The 16,859-nt window shown below is 43.3% G+C and overlaps 1 protein-coding gene across 1 annotated transcript in view; it reads left to right on the forward strand.

Moving 5' to 3' along the window:
- LOC308114621 (low-density lipoprotein receptor class A domain-containing protein 4-like) overlaps positions 1-16,859 on the forward strand; it is a 205,015-nt gene that overhangs the window by 44,763 nt on the left and 143,393 nt on the right. Inside the window, exon 2 of the mRNA XM_080471659.1 lies at positions 1,729-1,869. Coding sequence (XP_080327785.1) covers positions 1,729-1,869 — 141 coding nt within the window. The remainder of the gene's footprint in view (positions 1-1,728; positions 1,870-16,859) is intronic.

Below are 16,859 nucleotides of genomic sequence, written 5' to 3' on the forward strand. Positions count from 1 at the left end.
TAAAATTGGGCTCCTGAACTGAAGTGTTACACCCTGCCCGATGCGTACTGTACATAGAGGTATCAATCAGCCTTTTGTATTTAAACACTTCCTACTCAATAAAGATCAAACGCCTAAAGAAAATTTCCCAAAGAAGAAGGGTAAAAGCTCTTTTATAAAGAAATAAACAAGCAGTTCCACCCACGTGCAGTATATGTCACATTTGGCCGTAACCCAGCGTTTCATCCTGAAGGTGAAGTACAGGATGGTCTTCTTCACACAACACAACACACAGCGAACAGCCGTTATATCTTCAACGCCACTCTTCTCTCTCTTTTCTGTCAAACTCGTTGTCATTCTGCGACCCGCTCTGCGGCGCTGCGGCGGGCTTGGCGTGAGAGCGCGGCTCACATGGAAGAGCTTCACTAAAGCTGCACACATCATGGTGTGTGTGTGTGTGTGTGTGTGTGTGTGTGTGTGTGTGTGTGTGTGTGTGTGTGTGTGTGTGTGTGTGTGTGTTCAAACACTTTGTTGTTGTTATTTTCTCTCATTGTGATAAAAAGTCTGCATGATTATTCATTCCCTCCATCACATGTATATATATATTGCTCTCTCCCACGTTCACAAATTTTTTTTTTCCGTCAGTGTATTGTTGTTGTTGTTTTATTATTTCCACAGCAGATCGAGCTAATCAAGCATATTAATATTTAGAGGGAAAGAAGCGTTTTGGCAATAACCGCGACCGAAGTGCGTAATGGTTTCGGGGGGCCGCGGCACATCAAAGGCCCGTTTGCAGAGGCTGTTTATTTATTTGTTGTTCAAAATGGGAGACCACTTTTTTTTTGGGTTGAGGGGGGGGGTCTGACCTTGTTTCAGTGTGAACTTAACACATTAACTCCGCTTTGTGCTCCTAGGTAAAAAAAAAAAAAATCATTCCACATGACCTTGCACATTCAGCAGCGTAGATAACAGCCAGAACTTAACACATAACAAACCAGCATTTGAGCATTTTCCCCCTCAGTCCCTGCAGTTTATCAATGCTTTTACACACTTTACAGAAGGAGGCACCAATACTACTACTATTACTACGACTACTGCAGCAGCACTGCTGTGCATGTGGGCGTCCTTTGTTTTTGTTTTGTTCAATTTTCCCTTCTTTCTCTTTTGCAAAATCAAATTTATCTTTTTTTGTTCCATTGTAATTTTACATTGAGTTTTGCTTTTGTTTTATTTCCGAATTCACATTTTTACTGCAGAGAAAAAGGAAAAAAATTAAAAAAAACCCTCAAAGAAATGTACTGACTTCAGAACCTTGAATAGACGCAGCATTCTGTTGGTAGAGTGGAGCCTCGGCCTTGATGTTCACACTACGCCTCTGTTCAGAGGATAATGAGGTCGATAATGGCCGAGACCAGGGGGGTCAAACATGAGGCACGTGGGTCTGAAACCGGCCCGCAAGATGGAACTGGGCTGCATGTGGCCCCTCATGAATGTGTTCGACGCCCCTGAATTAGAGGTTTGGAGGTTCACGGGTTGGAATCCTCCAGGAACAGGTTGCCACTGTGGCCTTACATTGCAGCTGCACACTGCTCTCTGTCAAAGTCAACTATGAATAAGAGTTCATGCTGGGATTTCCCTGATGGGGTTGATAAATTCTGACTTCCTTCTTCAAATGTTTGAGACAGTTGTACTAAAGAACTCTCTCCTCCCTCCCTCCCTCCCTCCCACGTCCCCACCCAAACTGTGCAGAGTGCAAGTTCCACTGCACCAATGGGAATTGCCTGCGTCTGGGCTCGTTGATCTGCAACCAGCTGAATAACTGTGGGGACAACAGCGATGAGGAGAACTGCCCCGTGGTCACCCAGCACCCCCCGCCAGGCATCTTCAACTGTGAGTGCTGCCGGATGCTGCTGCACCGCCTTTCCTCTCTCTCTCTCTCTCTCTCTCTCTCTCTCTGTCGCTGCTTTTATTCCCGCTGCTCTTCCTCCCTCTATCATGTCCTACTGTACCTCCCCTCTGGACCTCCTGAATAGTGATTTTAATTATGAAGCTGTGGTGACGTCCTGAGATAAGATGTGGGACTGTGTGAAGATGTTGTGTAGGAACACGTAGGAACACTCCATCTGGGATGAATACGGCTCTCCGGCTGGACAGTCTGCACCACCACACCACCGTCCATCCCAGAGTTTGAGAGGCTGAATGAAGAACATGACATTTGTTAGTCGAGCTTATTGTTCTGGAAACTTGGTAGTTGCTCATGCCAAGGCCTCATTTCCACGACAAACAGCTAAACCACAAAGAAAGTTTCCCCTTTTCCCTTGAACATGTTGTGTAAATGAGGACGAATGTAAATGGGTTGGAATTTTTGTTTCTTCTACTTCAATCGTATGTAACTTTACTCAAACTTTTACTATTGTCAAAATAATGAATCAGCCAAAAATATATCAATTTAATTTATTGTTTGTACGTTTTCATCGACATATCAATTTGTTCTTTTAACAGGGAAAAGTTTAAATGGTTAAAAAGGTTCAAATGTTAAAAAAGAAAAGCACTTTGCATTTTTTCATTGTTGGTCTGAGAACTGTGCTCCATGTTTGAAGCTAATTTCTCTCTTTGTATTTTATATGTGAATTGAATCTATTGAATCCTATCGACAATGGCTTTACCACTGCGAGCAGCTCCTGAAAAAAAAATACTTGAAGTCCTTATACATTTTATTGAAATGACACTTTTCAAGACTGAGAAGGAGCTGATTTACTGAGATGCTTCATATACGTTCGTACACGCTCGCACAAAAGGTTCGTACTTATGTGCATTTTGCAGGCGATGAACTGAGATTAACATCAGATCGAGAAAACTCTCGTTTCTGTCTGATGGTTTGTGGAGAGAGGCAGAAGTGTAACAGTGGCTGGAGTTGAATTCCCAGCACTCTGTGTTGCTTTGTTGCTCGTTACAATGAAATGAGATGGATCATTGGCTTTGTTACCGAGCTAAACAGTTCGCTGTCAGTAAGGCTTAACGGCCAGTCGGTGTTCGTATCAACTTTGGCAATATGCACAATACGAAAGATTGACGGGGTCGCGATGCATTATATGTCCCATGCATTTTGTATCCACTTGCACGATCTGTATTTCAACATATTTAGTCAAAGAGACGAAGCCGTTTTGCACACTTCATTAGCTCAACATAAAGAGACAAGCCAGAAATCAAAAGCACAAAATCGCCCTTATCGAGGATAAATGACTAAAAACAACAAAGTCTACAAACATGGTCCAAATGTGTCAACGCTGGGTCCAAAGAAAGAAAAACAACATACATAACAGTAATGATCATGAAGAACAAAAACGTTGTCATATACAGAAGTGTTTCTATTGCAAGTATTGATCAACAGGACAACGTGAGGGACAAGATTTTAAATGTACGTTGCTATTTATGTGAATAAAAGACACATTTAAACCTTTAAACCAGGAGTGTCATAAACATTTTAGTTCCGGGGCCACATACAGTCTAAGTTGATATTGAGTGGGCGCCATCTTTTACCTTTATTTGTACAAAACCAAAACAATTACAACCAAAGATGGACTCCAATCTGATCAGGAAGCCAGTTTCAAATAAAACTCATACTGCTGTTGCATTATGGGTGTTTTTACAAACTCCCCCTGACAGCATGGCTCTGAGGCTCGTTTGAGAGCAACGAGGAAGCTTCATGGCAGCTTCACGGATGTCTCAGCTCGGGTCTCAGTGTTCTGTTGGGTTCCTCTTTAGAAATTTGTAAAAAAAAAGTTTTCTTTTCTTGGTGGTTTGGCGGGATCGGAGCCTCGTGTGGGTTTTGGCTCTTGAGCCTCATGTTTGACATCCCTGCTTTACACTCATATATTTGGTTTCCATCTTTACACAGCTGCCATGTGTGAATTGCATTGATCGACACACTAAGGGATCATCTTTCTCCTCGTCCCTTCGACTCCCTTTGGACTCCTGATGTTGGAGAGTTGGAGAAGCGACACTTCCTCTCAAATGTTACTGTTTTTGTAAAAAGTAAATGAGGTGAAACTTCACTCAGGTGCACTGGTGATCAGGTTGACCTCTGCACAAGACAAAACGCACCATGAGAAACCTTCACGACGTGGGCCTCCGCCCGTCCATCCCGCACCTCTTCCTGAACACTCTGTTAGTGGCCTTTTTGTTTCTTTCATGAGTGCCCCCCCCTTTACCAACCCTCCCCCCGGCCCCCCCGCCGAGCAGCCCTGTCCGGGGAACGAGATGAGAGTGTTCCCTCGACTCGTCACGATCAATGAAAACACACAGAGAGGGGGAGAGGGGGAGAGAGGGTGGATATGGAGGGAGAGATGCGGAGAGAGAGAGAGAGAGAGAGAGAGAGAGAGAGAGAGAGGGTGAAGGACACCAATGGGCTCCGATGGCTGTCTGCCAGGCCACTTTGATGTGCTGCAGCGTTCTCTTTCAACAACTTTTAGGAGGAGAGGGAAAACTTTTTACAGCAGCACTTTCATCCTTGGCTCTGTGAGTGTCTGTGTGTGTGTGTGTGTGTGTGTGTGTGTGTGTGTGTGTGTGTGTGTGTGTGTGTGTGTGTGTGTGTGTGTGTGTGTGTGTGTGTGCGCGTGCGTGCGCGCGCGCGCGCGCGCGTGCGTGTGTGTGTGGTGAGTTCCTTACCTTCCCCTCCATCTCTTCCTCTCATTCCTCCCTCCCCTCCCTCAAATGCGTTTCACCTCTCCAACCCCTCCAACCTTGTTGTTTTGTGAATTTATCTCAGTTTTTTTTTTTCCCCGTCTCTCCTTCTGTCTACCTCTGCAGCTCCTCACGGCACGGCGAACAAACTTTTTTTTTTTCATTCTTTAATTTCGAGGGGAGGGTGTGGGGGTGGTGGTGGTGGTGGTGGAGGGCTCATTTCCAATGGATAGAATCCTGAGCCGGGTACTTAAAATATTTAGCTGTCTAGAGCAAATGTTAATGTAAGTGTCTGCGGCTGGCGTTAGGGGAAAGCTGCACAATGATTGTAATTTTCTGAGCCGGTGCACATTTTTTCTGGTGATGCCTGAAAGACGCGAGGGGGATGTGAGGAAGGAGAGGGAAGGAGAAGAAAAGGGGAGAGAGAGAGAGAGGGAGAGAGAGAGAGAGAGAGAGAGAGGCAAATAGAAAGAGTGGTGAGGGATTTGAAGAGGAGGGACGGAGGCAGAGACACTGCAGGAGGTGGACGGAGGGAGAGACGGAGGAAGGGGACGGAGGAGGGCTATAGAGAGTGTTCCTGTGGTAATGCAGTTTGCCATCTTGTTGCAGCCGCTGGCTGTTGCGGCGGTGGTGGCAGACAGATGGATCATGAATACTGTCTAGACACACTGCAGCCTGACGCCCTGCATCTCACTCCTCTGCTCTGCTCTGCTCCTCTTATTCGCTGCCAGTCGGAGTTCAGCGGCCAGAACCCAAAATTAATCCGACGACGCTTCCATTTTGAATGTTGCTTGTTCGCATCTGAACCGAGCCCCGAATCAGATCTACGTCTCAGGAAATGTGGTATCAAGCAGCCGGCAGTGTTCGAGTCAATCAGTTCTGTTTGTACCGAGCGTCACGGCAGGTAGCCGGTAGCATTAGCATTAGCCCTGGCTTCCCGAATCTTAGGCCCCGTTCACACGGCGACGCTCCAAGTGACAACACCTCGTCTGTTAAAGAAAAGCGTGGCGTTTACACGGCCGCGGCAGACCTACTGACAAGGGTGAAGTTAGTATATCAGCCCACGAGTGGGCGCTGTTGTTCGTTTGTGTGATGAAATTAAATACATCCGGCGGGGGAATCGCAACGCGTCAAAGAAAAATGTTCCACTTTGGGAGCTGATATGAAAATGTGACGCTTGCAGGGACTCCGATCGCTGCTGTGGTGTGAACAGACCCAACCAATGCGTCAAGAGGTTTTGCGGTTCCACTCGTTTTCGTACGAGGCGTTAAAGCTGCACTTGCTGCTACTTTGTAGCAATACTTACTGTCGAGGTCAACAGACATGAAAACAGGAACTTGTGTTAGTTTCAATTGTCTCCTCATAAGACCAGTATCAAACATGTCCATCCATCCATCCATTTTCTCCCGCTTATCTTTTTCCGGGTTGCGGGGGTGGCAGTCTGAGGACTGTCACCCAGATCACATTGCACCGATTAAGAACCTTCCTGCAGGTGGTGAGCCCACGGGAAGGTTGCGCCCGGCGTGGGCCCACGGGAAGGTGGCGCCCGGCGTGGGCCCACGGGAAGGTGGCGCCCGGCGTGGGACACAAACCCACTACCTTGAGACTGCGAGTCTCGTGCTCTACCAACTGAGCTGGCCAGGGGCGCTATCAAACATGTATGTGGCTGAATTTGGCTCCATTAACATGACAATGGAAAACTTTGGTTGTGTTTTAGGTGTCCAGTTATAGGACAGTGGTGCTCGGAGGCGCTGAAAACACAACTTTTTGAAAACAATTCCCAAGTTGGACCTTTTTGACAATGCTCCGGCTCCGTCTCCATGGACATGGAGGAAAACACAATTTTCTGAAACGCTGATACAGCAACGTTTTAAAAAGGCTCTCTCTGTGGTGCGTACATGTTATTTTTGGTTTTGAAGTTATCCGTCATTATTAAAGTTCAGTATTTACATCTACTTTATGATCCACGGGACACATTCCTGCAAAGAGGAGGTCGTTTTTGTTGTGCAAAACTCAGCGTAACACTGCAAAGAAAGCAATTCATGAACAGCTGAGAAAAACTTCCAACATGCAAACAGCTCCTCTGGTTTATTCAGAGGCAGCTAATGCAGTGTAGATATATGCTCATGTTACTGTTACCTACATCTTTTTTTTTTTAAAGATATTGGTTTGAAGAACACCGAGTCTGTTCAGGATTAATGTCGAGCTCTTCTAGCAAACATTACTCAGACAAAAACCTTGGCTAATGCTAACGGCACAGGCAGGAAGAGAGATAGCGCCTCCATAACTGGTATCATGTACAACAAAAGTGACAGAGGCAAGAAAATTGTTATTAATGTCATGATAGTTATCAAATACGAAGAGAATGGTGGTGTTACAGCGATGTGCTACTCCCAAGATTGCTTGAAAGGGATGATGTATTGGCAAGATACATTACGATATGTATCACTGCAGAGGAGTTATAGCTTAATTTATCACAGTATGATACTACAAATGAGTCAATATATCATGATCTCTTTTTTTTCGTGGGTCAAATCTACTTCGACTGTGGTAGTCCTGAATCCTGACTGTAGCAGGAAGGTCAAAACTACTAAATTGCAAAAGAGTCAGATCTGTCTTTGTCACATGTCACACACTCAATATAACGTCCAACAGCTCCTCCATGACGCTCGCACACACTGAGAAGCTTCTAGAAGTCTTACAGCAACGTCTTTCAGTACTTTCACGACGCAGATTTGTGGAGGAAGTGAGAAAAAGCCTGACAATATCATACATCTGCCCATCCATTGTCCATCCATCCATCCATCCATTCATCCATCCATCCATCCATCCATCCATCCATCCATCCATCCATCCATCCATCCATCCATCCATTGTTCTTCTGTCCATCTAAAGCTGATCACTACTGACGCCGTGCAGAAGAAAGAACATGTGTCACTACATTGTCAAGGATCCTTTTTATGAACATTTCTTTTAAGAAGTGACAAAAAAGAAAATAAAAAATTTAAGTCACAATATCGCTTTTTTTCCAGCCAGGTTTTACATTTTCCATGAATCCCACACTGACTGTCACAGTCGGCCAGAAGCAGTTACATTTCCTCGCTTTCATTTCCGAACACAGCCTGCAGACGTAATCAGGTACTGTCATCGAAAAAATGTATCACATTTTCATGTACAACGCTGTGTTCAATTGACAGGCGTGTGAGATATGGCCTCATCATGGCAAAATATTTATACCTCTGCTTACTTCGTAGCAGCAGCCACACATCAGGTGTTGAGTGGAATTGATTTCCTGTAGAAATTTGGCTGCCGAGCGCAGTGTGGCTCAAAGGAACTGCACTAATACAAGAAAACACTAGATACTGTTTTTTCTTTTTAAAAAAAATGAAACTTGAGACTACATGCAGTGTTTTTTAGAACCATAAAAGAATAAAAACAAAACCTGCATTAAAAGAATAAGTGTTTTAATCAATTTGCGTAATGCATAGAAGTGAAACTGGATGAAATCAGCATTTGATATGACTATGCTTTCAAAACGCCATCAAGGTAAACATAAAGAAAAGGTTTATTTGAAACCTTGAGCCAAAAAAAAAAAATACAAGCAAGACGTCGCAGTCAAAGACCTTCTTTGGTTGTAATACTGAAACAGGAAGTAGTTCTAGCCAATATATACATACCAGGATGTTACATTACACGACGTCACATGACTGAAGGAAATGAAGTCCAGTGGATCTCGTGTGTGAGAGAAGGTGTTTTCAACAGATCGTTGATGGTCTGAGAGCTGGAGGTTGTTTTATCTACAAAATAGTACAACAAAACTGGGACTACACCCTACAACACCAGACGGAAACTATATCTACCTATCTCTCCACCCGAGAGACAGATGGAACAAACTGAGCCATGTGTGGCTATCGAAAGTGGACTTTTACTGAAACACTCTAAAAGAGAAAGAAAACAGCAGGAGAAGATGGAGGAAGGGATCATAAGAAAGCACGTTGTCATTCAGTGTGTGGCACGTTCAGGAGGAGTTTCTCCAACATCCCGGTTTATTTGGAACCAAAGAACACCTTGAGACAGCGGTCGGTCCGTCCTGCAGACGAGATCTCCATAAGCTCACGTCTGACGCAGCAACGACAAGAAACCTCCAGTGGAGACAAGACTCTGCTGTCTCTGTACAGAAAGACACTCCAGCGGATCAGTTTCAATGACCAACACATCCTGTCTTGAAAGACATGTCGCTCTCACACTTTGGACATTACAGGATGTCCAGCAGTGCCATCAGTGCAGAAATGACCAGTGGGAACCAGGTACAACCATCTCTTGAATTGTAGTCAGATGTTGTCTTCGTGGGCTTTAACTGCAGTCAAAAACCAAACCGGAGTAGAAAGTACTCCAGGTGTGCTGGAAAACACATGAACTGGGTACAAACAGATGACCGCAGGTTCTTGGGACTGATTATCCAAATTAAAAGCTTTGGCTGGAGCAGGGGTCAGTTTATCGGCCTTGGGGGCTTTGGAGAGGCGCAAACAACAGTGAAGCCAGAATGGACTGATTTCAGCAAAGAGAGTTGGGGATTTGTCCAGGATTAATGGTGTCCTTATTGCTGAGAAATACAGGCAGATAGTTATTCATCATGCATTACCCTCAGGGAGGCGTCTTGATTGGTTCTAAATTTATTCTGCAGCGCACATCAACAACCCCAAATATACAGCCCAATGTCATTAGGAGCTATCTTCAGTGTAGAGAGGAACAAGGCGTCCTGGAAGTGATGATATGTCCTTTACACGGAGCTCTGATCTCAACATCAGGTCTGAAAATACACCAAGAGGCTACAAGACGTGAGTCAACCTCCATCCTGAGAACATCGAGGCTTCGCCCTCAGAAATAAACTATCACTGCAAAATCTCTTCTGATGCACCGTATATGTGTGTGTGTACGTGTGTGTGTATTTATTCCATGCATGCAACATGAATAGTACTATTATCATTATCGTTAAACAATTGAACAGATATTACAGGATTATTCAAATAAATTCTGTTAAATTGAATTTCTATTGCGCCAAATACATCACAGTCATCTCAAGCCACTTTTCCAGAGAAAAACCAAACAATTCCACATGAGCATGAAGAGGAGAAACTCCCGTCTGACAGGAAGAAACCTGCAGAACCAGACTAGGAGGTGGAGTCTTACTGCAGTTGTGGCTGAGGTGAGGGGACAGAAGGAGAGAAAAGGATGGGACAGACAGATTGTGGGCGGGGATTCAAACCCCTGGTTGCGTTGGGGCAGGGAATTCCCACTCAGGCTGCAAACTTCCAATTCTACCTCACTTATCAGTGACTCTACCAAACAGAAACACATCACTGCACCCTCCCTGCTAAAGTTAGTGAGGGTTCATTGCGTTTCTCAGGTTTGACAAACAGTTGTAGAGCTGCTGTCTCTCTGCCCTGCTCACCCAGCTGCTGTTCGCCTGAGTATTCACTTGATCTGAAGTCGTCGTCATTGCAGAGCAGCACTGCTGCCCGTTGGAGTTGACTTTGAGTGAAGAGTCATCAACATGGAGCTGTTTCCACACTACCTGTGATACACAAGCAGTCTCAAAGTCTTTCTCGCAGCTTTTATATGATGGGTAGTTTACTTCATACATACATACATACATAAGAAGCACTAAAATCCAGATTATTTGTCTAAAGAAATGGTACTTATGACGGAAATACTGGGCTCATTTTCAGTAAGTTGCACGGCACCGATGATTATGAAGAGACGTGATGATATATAAGAGAAAGCAAACCTTCGGCATGCACGGTTTGGTCAGGAAGAGCCTTGGAGCTGCTTCTGCCTGAAGTTGTGGCCAACAACACATTTAGGTGCTGGAGCACCAAGATAGTAGTGAGCAGGGACTATTAAGCCTATTAAAGCACCATTATTTCTCTAAATAGCAGGGAAGACCCCCATAGAGGTCTCAGTGACCTTTCTAAGAGTAATGGCTTTCTAAAGCACCATTTAGTCCATGGAAAAAAAAAACAACGAAAAAAAACCCCAGCCTTTCGGGAGAGCGTGTGTTTTTCAGAGTGCTCCGCTACAGATCACAGACTGAACCAACGTCGGGCTCGTCTGGGCTCTCTCACCTTGTTAGGCTCTGCTGAGGTATGAGGAGGGGACAGTGGAGGAGACCAGAGGATGGTTTGGATCGATGGTCAACTCCAGGTTACACATCGATTGTGGTCCTGTGTGAACGGCGCTTCAATAGCATCTGGCGAGGCTTCAGGCCGGCTGATTGATTCCGGTTGTGTTGGAGATTCATAACTGTGAAGGCTCATTATTGACTGCTCCTCTGTTCCAGACTGTCTGAGTGCCTGAGACAGGCCCGTTGTGTACCACTGATAGCTTCAACACCTTTTTTTTTTTTATTTTGGATGCTGTGATTTTTCTTTTTTCTTTTCTTTTTTTTTTTCCACAGACACACTCAATTTCTGCAAAATAACTTAAGAAAAACCTGAGGTCGATGCTGAGCTGAAAGTAAAGTACTCAACTTTACGATAGAAGGGAATTTGGTCTCTTCTTTATGTGTGAAGCCAGTGCGTGAATTTACGTGGTTTACATTTTTGCAAAGCTCGAGGAGTTTACACGTGCGATTGTGTAACTTTTGAATATGAAGATGATGCAGACTTCCTGTCGCTGTCAGTCAAACACACTTCTTTCAAAGAGGCTCCTCCTGTTTGCATTACGCTCGCAGTGTTTTTCTTTTTATTCACAAATGATTGGGAACAGAACCGAACAGAGATAAGAACCCTCTCATCACTTGCTTTTTCTTTCGTTTTTATTCTTCAACAACACACTTTTGCTATTGTTCACAATCAATAGAGTTACATATGGATTCGCGTTACTTCTTATCAATGAGTTTTTAAAGCAGCTAAGCCTCGACAAATCAAACAGTTATTCACTGAACAGCGAGTTTGACCTTAGCAAGTCTACAACACTTGGTAAAAACTTTACGTGGCATTTCAAACAAATGAATGCACCTGCAAATGGAAAATGATAATGCTGCTGTTATTCTAGATAGTTACGGTCACACATGTTCCACATATTTTCTCCAGCTCCGGGGTTTGACACCCCTGGTCTGCAGGCTCGTTTTAACTGGAACTGTACATGTGATGCTGCTACGCTGCTGAGGTCTCATTTTGAGTCACAAACTAGTTTCTGCTCGTTCTTTGTGTTACTAATGTGGAAACTGCAGGAGCTGGAACGTGTTGCTCCTGTTAAAAGCAGGGCTTGTAATGAGACCTTCAAACCACAACAGTTAACTCAGAGGAGCTCAGCTTCTCTTCAAAGTCATGAATCTTTTAGTGTTCATCATGAGGAGAGACATTGTGCAGATTGATAGTGCTGATATGAAAACAGTGACCACCGCAGATTATGGAATTAAAACTTTAGAGTTTTAATACTACTACTACTACTACTACTACTACTAACAATAATAATAATAATAATAATAACAATAATAATGATAGATGTTCTGAGCCTCTCATCAGCTACTAATGGTGTATGAATATTTCAGGATCATACTAATGTTACATGGCTTCACGAAGCCACAGCGCCGAGTCGACTCCTCTCCGGGGCCCGGTTAGCATTTCCAACGTTTTCATTGAGCAGGGAGGAAGATTAGAGTGACTGATTGTTATCACACGGGCAAGGAGATTAAACGAGGGCTTGACCTGCGTCTCTGACCTCGTACTGGAAGACCGGGGTTGGTCCCTCGGAAATTAATGAACTCTTTTCCTTTCCAGTGTGTCTGAAGATTATCTTTTTCTATTAAACTCTCATTTATAAAGAAATTTAAAAAAGAAAAAAGAATAAAGAAACGGTTTCGAGAGGAAGCACTTCACAAAATTCTAAATTCTCTTTTCCAAATAAAGTTTCTATGAAGTGTGGTGGTTTGCCTGAGCCTGTGAGATGAATCGCAGATTAGATTACGTTGTTTGATGTTTGACATGTCCAGACACCAGAGTTAATTTAATGTCTCGGCCTCGTGCGACTTCCACTGTTCTTCCTGTGATTGAAGCTGCCCTTCAAAAACACTGACTCACTGCTTTTTTTTTACATTTTATTACATTTGTGAAGAGAAATGTTGTCGCTACCGTCTGGAGCTACGTCAATAAGTCATGATGTGAAAGAGAAAACTGCTTCCTGCAGAGTGGAGTTGTGTTGAAGTAAAGACGGAGTCAAGGCCGGTCCGGAGTACTACAACACTGGAGTAGAGTGATCTCAGTGTTTGGATAATCCAACAGTTTAATTCATGGTGCCGGTAGCTCTACAGTCGTCAGATTTACAGCTACAAGACAAAACAGTTAAAATATCTAAGTTATGGATGCAAACTATTTTACTGGAGTTCACTCAGATTTGAAGAAGGAAACGAGTGAGGAAGACCACCAAGGCGCCTTCGGCGACTCAAAGGCCGAGAAAGGAAGTTTAAATAAACTCTGTAACAACAACTGCTGCCCGTCAAAAGGTTTTATGGGGGAGAAGGAAAGAAAACAGCACGACTGAAGAAGCTCAGATGAATAGTTTGTTCAACAACCTTCACCTGGAATAATCTTGTTTCGTCCAGTGAGACTGAAGAAAAGCTTTCTGGTCATCAAATAAAAGATAAATGAAATGGTTCAGTAGTGTTCCAACTAAGTTACGCACAACTTGTTTTCCGAGAAACCTAAAAGAGCTCAAGCAAAAAGCTGAAACGGTTATTACAAAATAAAAAGCCTAAAACTAACAATACAGTTGAAACTGCTAGAAGAAACTTACCGTCAATAGCTGAAATTACTTAAACAGAAAAAACTCTTAAAAAAAATTCATGTCAAATAGCTAAAATGGCTGAAATTTCTAAAATGAAAATTTTTTTTAAATATCAGAGGTTCTTAACTGAATATTAGAAATGTCAGAATGACAACATACATAACAGCTTTAGAACTTGATGTTTTTCGCTTTGTTTGGTGGAACGCGATCATAAAAACCTCCTGGACAAGATGTTCACACCTGTGTTGTGGTTCTTTGTTCCAGATTTGAATCACGTTTACATCAAACTGCTCCAAACTACATTTGTACATTTCCGCTGACATCTTCAAATCCACTCGAGCGCAGAATAAGGATGGCAGCGCTCAAATTCCCACTGAAACGCACGAATGCAGGAATCCTACCAGAGTTTAACTTTAACCTCTTTAATGATGTATATATATACACACACATTCACACACTACCACCATATATATATATATATATATATATATAGATATAGATATAGATATATACCAGTGTTGATTACCGTATTCTTTGGACTGTAAGTCACAATTGTTTTAGTTATTTCTCTGTCGATGCGACCAATCAACATTAAGCTCTAGTGGTCCATACCTTCTGGGACCACTAGATGTCACTGTATGACAACAGAATGCTGCTACCGTCTCACAGAAAAACCTCCATTCTTAATGTATTTAATTGATACTGCAAGAAAAATGTCACCAATATCAACACATTTTCAGGCAATTATTCTGAGGTGCAACTTATAGTGCAGAACATGCGGTAATTGTGACGGGAAATACAAAGATCTCTGTGAGAATAATCCACGGGGTGAATACATCCATCAGAGTTGATTATTGATCCGTTCCAGCGGACGCTCCTGTCTCCGAGTTAACCTCACAGATTGAGTCTCTGCTTCCAGGGAGCTCATCCTCCAAAGCGTCTCCGAAGCATTTGTCACCCGTCTCCGTTGCTTTCTGCTCTGCCTGCCTCCGTCTCCACTTCCTCCCTGCTTTCCATCACTTAGCCCCATCTCATGGTCGAACAGGCCTCCAGTCAGCTGTCGTCTCTCCTCTCCTCCACCCCTCCTCCTCCTCCTCCTCCTCCTCCTCCTTCCCTCATCTACTCTGCCTCTTCCTTTCACCACCTTATCTCCCTCTTCACCCAGTTCTGACCTCTGAGCCCGTGTTGGGTGAGTTGCAGTGTAATTATGGTGTCAGCGCCGGTGAAGTCCGGCCCCGCACAGCTGCTGCCGGCGGCCAGGACTTCGTCTCCGCTGCGACTCGGAGCTCAATTAGCCAGTCAGTGAATGGAGCTGCAGGATGCTGCTAATTGAATGGTGCCGTTGGGGTTTGTTTTAGGCGTCGATGGCGGATGGGGTGATCATTCCTGTGGTTAGACAATGGTGACCTCAAGACCACAAGCAGGCCTCAGAACAAAAATAAAAGAATTTGAGCTGCTTCACATGTGATTTCTTTTTTTTTAGATTTGAAGTCAGATTCAGTCACCGTTAAAACATTTTCAATTACAAAAAATTTAACAATGTCAAAATATTACTGCACTGTGGCTTTAACACAAAACCCCCAAAAAACTAATCTACTGAACCTGAGTTTTACTATTCAAATAAATAAAGGAAAAATAATATTTGAACAGCAAACTAAACTTCTCACAAAGTTCAAAGTTCACAGGAGAAGTGTTTTTTCTTGTATTTATTGTCGATGTTTCTCCTCAATTAATTACGGAAAACACAACACCTTTACTTTTACATTCCAATTGAAAATTTCTCAGCGCATTTTAGAAAGCTCCTGTCACTTCCTGACGCAATGACCATAGTGGATTAACTGTCATGTTTACAAGTTAAATAATGTATTTTAGTAATTTGTTAAAAACCATTTTACAATATTTGTACAATTATTGATGTGCATATTTACATTTCAAAAGTTTGCCTCTAACTTTCAGATTTCTCAGTTAAAAACTTTCGGAGTGTTCATTGGCCAGTCGAGTCATGTGATCGATTGGAGTGTATTGTAGTAATTCTTCCATATCCATCTCCATCCAGCTGTGTGCCCTTTGTAAGCACTTGCCCTCCACCACACATCGAACCCTCATCCACCCAATGTGTTCAGGTGGAAATTAAATGGTGGGATGAAAAAGAAAACACATGAGGAATATTTTTTCCTGCATTTTTCATATATTGTTGAGGTTTCTCATATTTGTCAGTTCAACATTACTCCTATTTTCTTATTTATTCAGCAGACAAAAAAATCACATTTTACCAAACCTTCTTTGTTTCTTCGTTCACTTCACTTTGCTAAAATTCTACTTCCTCTGCATAACCTTTCTCTTTCTGAGACACGATACACCTGATGATCATCTACAGATATCTGTCCACCATTTGTACCAAGGCGTGTATGTTCAGGGGAAGAACAGGATTCATGCCTGGAAATGTGTGTTATTGTCTGAAATGTTTCAGATGATGTAAAAGGTGACGGTGTCTCTCTCTTTGATTAATCAAACAGTTGAATGGACTTTTCCTTTAATAGCTTCAGCAATGTGTCGAGTAAGAGTGGGCAGCTTTCAGCGCTCCATTCTCTCAGAGGTTCTCCGTAGTTTGGTACCTAATCTGAAGCCACAGTGATTGTTTCATGTCCATTGTGTGATTCAGGCTGTTAATGGCAGCACTTGTCACTCGCTGTGATCACTGATCAGTTTGACGTGCGCTCAGACAGTCGGTGGTGACAGCTGTCAGAGGCAACCGCTGACGGCTTTCTGAGGAACATGCATTGTTGTACGTATAATTCACCACGTTCGTCTCAACATCTAAAATCTGCTCTGTGTCAGTCGTTTGGTTTAGTTTAAAGTAAGAGTTGGGGGTTTTCTTTGCTTTAAAAGTCCAATCGTGCTCTTTAAGTTCAGGTCGTGAGCGCAGCACAGTATCCTGCAGATTTATCGTCATGGCGATATCAACAATCGCTGACTGACTTTGCTGCCGTAAAAGAGGTTTTCTTGTACTTCTTTGAACAAGTCCTGCACCAAAGGAGTCAACATCATCTGTGTGTTTGTCGCAAGTCATATTGCTATGGTGCTGCGTCGCGCCATCGTTGCTACGAGAAAAGAAGAATATGTGTCATGTTAGCTAGTTCACGTGGACGCGAGTTTTTACACCAGCGTGTTATAAACAGTTTTTAATTAAAGGCTGAATCTCTCTTGTCTCGCTTACTAATCAATGACAACCAGACACGAGCTCACGACAGCCGGTTACCTACATGTTGGCTAACTGACAGTAGCATTCACGCTAATTGGAATTGAAGGCATGTCAATGCAAATGAGAGATACAAGCCTGTTTGGTGAGGAAACCTTTTTAGTTGAACTAATGTGTGTTATTTTACATAACATAGGTTTTAATGGAAGAC

Source organism: Lipophrys pholis (assembly GCF_963383615.2).
Source record: "Lipophrys pholis genome assembly, chromosome: 9".
In the NCBI taxonomy this organism is placed as follows: domain Eukaryota; kingdom Metazoa; phylum Chordata; class Actinopteri; order Blenniiformes; family Blenniidae; genus Lipophrys; species Lipophrys pholis.